The 9,002-nt window shown below is 48.1% G+C and overlaps 1 protein-coding gene across 1 annotated transcript; it reads right to left on the reverse strand.

The window, feature by feature from the left end:
* Window positions 1-1,981: 1,981 nt before the first annotated feature.
* LOC146072828 (transcription factor LBX2-like) lies at window positions 1,982-2,437 on the reverse strand. Its single transcript, XM_083180207.1, has one exon. The coding sequence runs from the start codon at window positions 2,435-2,437 to the stop codon at window positions 1,982-1,984; it is 456 nt and encodes a 151-aa protein (XP_083036333.1).
* Window positions 2,438-9,002: the final 6,565 nt, after the last annotated feature.

The raw sequence follows: 9,002 nt of genomic DNA on the forward strand, positions 1-9,002 counted from the left end.
CCCGGGGCCCTATGTACAGGAGATACTCAGCACCCCCGGGACCCTATGTACAGGAGATACTCAGCACCCCCGGGGCCCTATGTACAGGATATACTCAGCACCCCCGGGACACTATGTACAGGAGATACTCAGCACTCCCGGGGCCCTATGTATAGGAGATACCCAGCACCCCGGGGCACTATGTACAGGAGATACTCAGCACCCCCGGGACCCTATGTACAGGAGATACTCAGCACTCCCGGGGCCCTTTGTACAGGAGATACTCAGCAGCCCCGGGGCCCTATGTACAGGAGATACTCAGCACCCCCGGGACCCTATGTACAGGAGATACTCAGCACCCCCGGGGCGCTATGTACAGGAGATACCCAGCACCTCCGGGACCCTATGTACAGGAGATACTCAGCACCCCCGGGACCCTATGTACAGGATATACTCAGCACCCCCGGGACCCTATGTACAGGAGATACTCAGCACCCCCGGGGCCCTATGTACAGGAGATACTCAGCACCCCGGGGCACTATGTACAGGAGATACTCAGCACCCCCGGGACCCTATGTACAGGAGATACTCAGCACCCCCGGGACCCTATGTACAGGATATACTCAGCACCCCCGGGACCCTATGTACAGGAGATACTCAGCACCCCCGGGGCCCTATGTACAGGAGATACTCAGCACCCCGGGGCACTATGTACAGGAGATACTCAGCACCCCCGGGACCCTATGTATAGGAGATACTCAGCACTCCCGGGGCACTATGTACAGGAGATACTCAGCACCCCCGGGACCCTATGTACAGGAGATACTCAGCACCCCCGGGGCGCTATGTACAGGAGATACCCAGCACCTCCGGGACCCTATGTACAGGAGATACTCAGCACCCCCGGGACCCTATGTACAGGATATACTCAGCACCCCCGGGACCCTATGTACAGGAGATACTCAGCACCCCCGGGGCCCTATGTACAGGAGATACTCAGCACCCCGGGGCACTATGTACAGGAGATACTCAGCACCCCCGGGACCCTATGTATAGGAGATACTCAGCACTCCCGGGGCACTATGTACAGGAGATACTCAGCACCCCCGGGACCCTATGTACAGGAGATACTCAGCACCCCGGGGCCCTATGTACAGGAGATACCCAGCACCTCCGGGGCCCTATGTACAGGAGATACCCAGCACCTCTGGGGCCCTATGTACAGGAGATACTCAGCACCTCCAGGACCCTATGTACAGGAGATACTCAATATGGGACGACTCCTTGCCTTAACATAAGTGCATGAGTGAGGGCTTAGATTGACGGGTATTTGGCCAGAAGGTAGATCAGATGCTCGGATCCCTCCACCTGTCTCCCTGCGTCTGGAGCCTTTACACAGAATATATAGGGGATTATACACATGATGCCCTTTTCTGTATGTTGCAGCAATGTCCTAATGTTTCTTCCACATGGTACATACATGACTGGAGGCAGGCTGCACATATTACATGTATGATTGGATCTGATTTCTGACTCTTTGTATTAGATACAATGAGGGCAATCAATAATGTAACCAATGCACAGTATCACTATTTGTGCTGGATGTATGATTGCCCAGTATCACTTCTCTGGATCTGTATGCTGGGTGTAATTCTCACTACATATCATTATTATATATGCACAGTATCACTTCTGTATAATGGGTTTAATTCTCATTATATGACATCATCCTATATATATATATATATATATATATATATATATGACTGCGCAGTATCACTTCTCATGTCTTGAATTATTTGTACAGTTCACAGTGTCTCTTAATAAATGGCTTCACAGTACTAGTTCTCTCTCTCTGTGTGTCGTCCAATGCAGTGTGTCCCTCAGGACCCCGCCATCTATACACAATGTCCCCCAATGAGATGGCCTGTCCCCTGATAACACAGCTGCAATTACATCATCGTCAGAAGGGCGTTATCATGGTCCTTCAGCCCCGGCCATCTTAGTCATCCACCTCTATCTCCTCTTCTGAGAACTCATCGGCTGTGCGCTCAACAGAGGAACCGCGGGGGGACTGAAGAAACAGTCCCTGTGAGTTAGGTGAGCATGTTGTCTCCATGGCTTCATCGTCCTCTTCCCCCACCTCTGGCATAGACACCAGCTTCTCCAAGTCATGTGGTGGCAGCTTCTTTAGTGACTCCACATCAGCCTTCATCTCCTCCAGGTCCCGCTTCAGCTTGGCTCGGCGGTTCTGGAACCAGGTTATGACTTGGGCATTACTAAGTCCCAGCTGTTGGGCGATGTGGTCCCGGTCTGCGGGGGACAGGTACTTCTGGTACAGAAAGCGTTTCTCCAGTTCGTAGATCTGATGGTTGGTGAAGGCCGTCCGTGATTTCCGCCTCTTCTTGGATGTGGGCCGATGTCCATACGAGCTGACCTGGTCCCGGCCTTGGCACATAGGTCAAGGAGGAGATAGGGAGAATGCAGGGTACGAAGGTGGTGCATGGAAGAGAAGAGATGACATACAATTAGTCAGAGTCCTTCAGCAAAGCTTCATCATCAGTCTTCTGTCTTAAACTACAGTGCCCGAATTCATACTGTGCCACATTGCAGTGCCCCAGTGCATACTGTGCCACATTGCAGTGCCCCAATTCATAATGTGCCACATTGCAGTGCCCCAGTGCATACTGTGCCACATTGCAGTGCCCCAATGCATACTGTGCCACATTGCAGTGCCCCAGTGCATACTGTGCCACATTGCAGTGAACCAAACCATACTGTGCCAAATTACAGTGACACAATTCATACTGTACAACATTAACATGCGCTTATTCCTACTGTACTGCATTAACATGTCTCAATTCATACTGTGCCACATTGCAGTGCCCCAATTCATACTGTGCTACATTGCAGTGCCCCAATTCATACTGCGCCACATTGCAGTGCCCTTATTCATATTGTCTCAACTAACATTGCCCAAATTCATCCTGTGCCACATTAATATGCCCCAATTCATACTGTGCCACATTGCAGTGAACCAACTCATACTGTGCCACATTACAGTGAACAAACTCATACTGTGCCACATTTCAGTGCCCCAATTCATTCTGTGCCACATTTCAGTGCCCCAATGCATACTGTGCCACATTGTACTGAATTAAACCATACTGTGCCAAATTACAGTGCCACAATTCATACTGTACAACATTAACATGTCCTAAATCCAACTGTGCCACATTGCAGTGAACCAACTCATACTGTGCCACATTTCAGTGCCACAATTCATACTGTGCCACATTTCAGTGCCCCAATGCATACTGTGCCACATTGTATTGAACCAAACCATACTGTGCCAAATTACAGTGCCACAATTCGGAATGGGATCATTCGTCAGACTGCATTTAGGTCTACAGTCATTAGGTCGACCCCACTAGGTCGACTGGCAGGAAGGTCGACCTGACTTAAGGTCGACATGGGCCAAGGTCGACATGACTTAAGGTCGAATTTGCATAAAGGTCGACATGAGGAAGGTCGACTGGTCATAAGGTCGACATGGGTTTTTCACTGTTTTTTGATCCGAATGTCGACACAGTCGACATGGACACAGTTGGCAATGAGAATCGGACCCTCGCATCGCTCGCTTCGCCCAAATTCATCCTGTGCCACATTAATATGCCCCAATTCATACTGTGCCACATTGCAGTGAACCAACTCATACTGTGCCACATTACAGTGAACAAACTCATACTGTGCCACATTTCAGTGCCCCAATTCATTCTGTGCCACATTTCAGTGCCCCAATGCATACTGTGCCACATTTTACTGAAACAAATCATACTGTGCCCAATTACAGTGCCACAATTCATACTGTACAACATTAACATGTCCTAATTCTTACTGTCACATTGCAGTGCCCCAATTTATACTGTGCCACATTGCAGTGCCCCAATTTATACTGCACCACATTTCAGTGCCCCAATGCATACTGTGCCACATTGCAGTGAACCAAACCATACTGTACCAAATTACAGTGCCACAATTCATACTGCGCCACATTGCAGTGCCCCAATTCATACTGTGCCACATTGCAGTGCCCCAATTCATACTGTGCCACATTTCATTGCCCCAATGCATACTGTGCCACACTGTACTGAACCAAACCATACTATGCCAAATTACAGTGCCACAATTCATACTGTGCCACCTTGCATTGCCCCAATTCATACTGTGCCACATTAATATGCCACAATTCATACTGTGCCACATTAATATGCCCCAATTCATACTGTGCCACATTAATATGCCCCAATTCATACTGTGCCACATTAATATGCCCCAATTCATACTGTGCCACATTAATATGCCCCAATTCATCCAGTGTCATATTAATATGCCCCAATTCATACTGCGCCACATTGCAGTGAACCAACTCATACTGCACCACATTAGTTTTCCTTTATATGTAAAGACATTTATATCTGTGCCCCCCTCCCCCCATGCACTTTCCTGACTAATGGACATAACTATCTTGGAATACATACAGTAAACAGTAGTTTTAGTCATTAATAATGCTTGTTGACAATGCTTGCTGCCTGACCAGCTACAGAGAAACCTAAGATTTATGATCCATTCCGGCCAGAATTCAGGAGAAGATATACTGTAGCATCAGAACAGCCGGGTTTGTGTACACAGCGATCTTCTGGTGGCTCAATCTTAAGGGCGATATTTTGAACCATGTGGCTCATTTTGAGTGATATTGCTCAGAATATCAGCCACTGTGTACACGATGAACGATGCTCGCTCCTGTGGGTCATTAACAAGGGATTCTTTTATTTGTACACGCAGCTCAATTTTGACTATGTTGTTCACAACAAGCTGCATATTACCAGTCTCTGGCCAGATCATTTGTCCTTCATGGAAATCGTTCATCGTTCATCATATCGTTCAGTGAGTATGCACAATATCATTTGTCCAGGACACTGGAAGGTTGAAAGGAAATATCATTCACTGAACACATTGCCTGGATTGTATGGACCAATTCTCCTCCTGAATCTCTCTGTAGTATATAACACCATGTGCGTGGACTGAATGGCATAGTCCTTAACATAATTCATAGCAAACCTCACCAGAAGGTCACAGAGAGTCTCTTCTGTTATATACTCATCCTCACCAGTGTTACTGCCATGTGGTATCCCTAAGGGTTCTATACTAGCCCCCATGCTACATGCAGTGCACCTGCTGCCAGTGGGTGACATCAGATGCCATGGCCGGGTCTACCACTGCTATGCAGATAACACACACCTGTACCTGTCCATGTACTGAGAACCTAATATCAACCTTATATGGTACCTAGCTGAGCCTCAGCTACTGAGCCCCAAGGGCTAAGAACCCCAAAACAATCCTACATGGTGTCTAGCAGAGTCCCATGTGCTGAAAACCTAATACCAAACCTACATGGCATCTAGCTGATCCACGGATACTGAGAACCTAATACCAACCCTACATGACATGTAGCTGAGCCACAGATACTGAGAACCTAATAACAACCCTACATGGCATCTAGCTGAGCCACAGGCACTGAGAACCCAATAACAACCCTACATGGCATCAAGCTGAGCCACAGGTACTGAGAACCCAATAACAACCCTACATGGCATCTAGCTAAGCCACAGGTACTGAGAACCCAATAACAACCCTACATGGTGTCTAGCTTAGCCTCAGGTACTGAGAACCCAATACCAACCCTACATAGCACCTAGCTGATCCACAGATACTGAGAACCTAATACTAACCCTACATGGCATCTAGCTGAGCCACAGGTACTGAGAACCCAATACCAACCCTACATGGCATCTAGCTGAGCCACAGGTACTGAGAACCCAATAACAACCCTACATGGCATCTAGCTGAGCCACAGATACTGAGAACCCAATACCAACCCTACATGGCATCTAGCTGAGCCTCAGGTACTGAGCCCCAAGTGCTAAGAACCCCAAAACAATCCTATATGGTGTCTACCTGAGCCCCAGGTGCTGAGAACCCAATACCAACCCTACATGGTATCTAACAGCCTCAAGTACTGAAAACCCAATAACAAACCTACATGGTGTCTAGCTGAGCCTCAGGTACTGAGCCCCAAGTGCTAAGAACCCCAAAACCATCCTATATGGTGTCTACCTGAGCCCCAGGTGATGAGAACCCAATAACAACCCTACATGGTGTCTAGCAGAGTCCCAGGTACTGAATACCTAATACCAAACCTACATGGCATCTAGCTGATCCACAGGTACTGAGAACCCAATACCAAACCTACATGGCATCTAGCTGATCCACAGGTACTGAGAACCCAACACCAACCCTACATGGCATCTAACTGAGCCACAGATACTGAGAACACAATACCAACCCTACATGGCATCTAGCTGAGCCACAGGTACTGAGAACCCAACACCAACCCTACATGGCATCTAACTGAGCCACAGGTACTGAGAACCTAATACCAATCCTACATGGCATCTAGCTGAGTCACAGGTACTGAGAACCCAAAACCAACCCTACATGGCATCTAGCTGAGCCACAGGTACTGAGAACCCAATACCAACCCGACATGGCATCTAGCTGACCCACAGGTACTGAGAACCTAATACCAACCCTACATTGCATCTAGCTGAGCCACAGGTACTGAGGACCCAATACCAACCCTACATGGCATCTAGCTGAGCCACAGGTACTGAGGACCCAATAGCAACCCTACATGGCATCTAGCTGAGCCACAGGTACTGAGAACCCAATAGCAACCCTACATGGCATCCACTTGATACCTATTTACTGAGAACCTTATAAGAAACCCTACATGGCATCAAGCTGAGCCCATGGAACTAAGAACCCAATACCAACCCTACATGGCATCTAGCTGAGTCCTTGGTACTGAGAACATTTTACCAACCATACATGGTGTCTAGCTAAGCCCCAGGAGCTGAGAACCTAATACAAACCCTACATGGCATTTAGCTGAGTCCCTGGTACTGAGAACCTAAAATCAACCTTACGTGGTGTCTAACTGAGCCTCAGGTACTGCGCCCCAAGTGCTAAGAACCCCAAAGCAATCCTATATAGTGTCTACCGGAGCCCCAGGTGCTGAGAACCCAATACTAAACCTACATGGCATCTAACTGAGCCTCAAGTACCAAGAACCTAATACCAACCCTACATGGCGTCTAGCTGATCCACAGGTACCGAGAACCTAATTCCAACCCTACATGACGTCTAGCTAAGCCACAGGTACTGAGAACCTAATACCAACCCTACATGGCATCTAGCTGAGCCACAGGTACTGAGATCCTAATACCAACCCTACATGGCATCTAGCTGAGCCACAGGTACTGAGAACCCAATACCAACCGTACATGGCATCTAGCTGAGCCACAGGTACTGAGAACCCAATACCAACCCTACATGGCATCTAGCTGATCCACAGGTACTGAGAACCTAATACCAACCCTACATGGCATCTAACTGAGCCACAGGTACTGATAACCCAATACCAACCCTACATGGCATCTAGCTAAGCCACAGGTACTGAGAACCTAATACCAATCCTACATGGCATCTAACTGAGCCACAGATACTGAGAACCCAATACCAACCCTACATGGCATCTAACTGAGCCACAGATACTGAGAACCCAATACCGACCCTACATGGCATCTAGCTGAGCCACAGGTGCTGAGAACCTAATGCCAACCCTACATGGCATCTAGCTGATCCACAGGTACAGAGAACCTAATACCAACCCTACATGGCATCCACTTGATACCTATTTACTGAGAACCTAATAAACCCTACATGGCATCAAGCTGAGCCCATGGAACTAAGAACCCAATACCAACCCTACATGGCATCTAGCTGAGCCACAGGTGCTGAGAACCTAATACCAATCCCACATGGCATCTAGCTGATCCACAGGTACTGAGAACCTAATACCAACCCTACATGGCATCCACTTGATACCTATTTACTGAGAACCTAATAAGAAACCCTACATGGCATCAAGCTGAGCCCATGGAACTAAGAACCCAATACCAACCCTACATGGCATCTAGCTGAGTCCTTGGTACTGAGAACATTTTACCAACCATACATGGTGTCTAGCTAAGCCCCAGGAGCTGAGAACCTAATACAAACCCTACATGGCATTTAGCTGAGTCCCTGGTACTGAGAACCTAAAATCAACCTTACGTGGTGTCTAACTGAGCCTCAGGTACTGCGCCCCAAGTGCTAAGAACCCCAAAGCAATCCTATATAGTGTCTACCGGAGCCCCAGGTGCTGAGAACCCAATACTAAACCTACATGGCATCTAACTGAGCCTCAAGTACCAAGAACCCAATACCAACCCTACATGGCGTCTAGCTGATCCACAGGTACCGAGAACCTAATTCCAACCCTACATGACGTCTAGCTAAGCCACAGGTACTGAGAACCTAATACCATCCCTACATGGCATCTAGCTGAGCCACAGGTACTGAGATCCTAATACCAACCCCACATGGCATCTAGCTGAGCCACAGGTACTGAGAACCCAATACCAACCGTACATGGCATCTAGCTGAGCCACAGGTACTGAGAACCCAATACCAACCCTACATGGCATCTAGCTGATCCACAGGTACTGAGAACCTAATACCAACCCTACATGGCATCTAACTGAGCCACAGGTACTGATAACCCAATACCAACCCTACATGGCATCTAGCTAAGCCACAGGTACTGAGAACCTAATACCAATCCTACATGGCATCTAACTGAGCCACAGATACTGAGAACCCAATACCAACCCTACATGGCATCTAACTGAGCCACAGATACTGAGAACCCAATACCAACCCTACATGGCATCTAGCTGAGCCACAGGTGCTGAGAACCTAATACCAACCCTACATGGCATCTAGCTGATCCACAGGTACTGAGAACCTAATACCAACCCTGCATGGCATCCACTTGATACCTATTTACTAAGAAACTA

This window comes from Crinia signifera, chromosome 1 (assembly GCF_055691185.1).
Source record: "Crinia signifera chromosome 1, ASM5569118v1, whole genome shotgun sequence".
NCBI classification, from domain to species: Eukaryota; Metazoa; Chordata; class Amphibia; order Anura; family Myobatrachidae; genus Crinia; species Crinia signifera.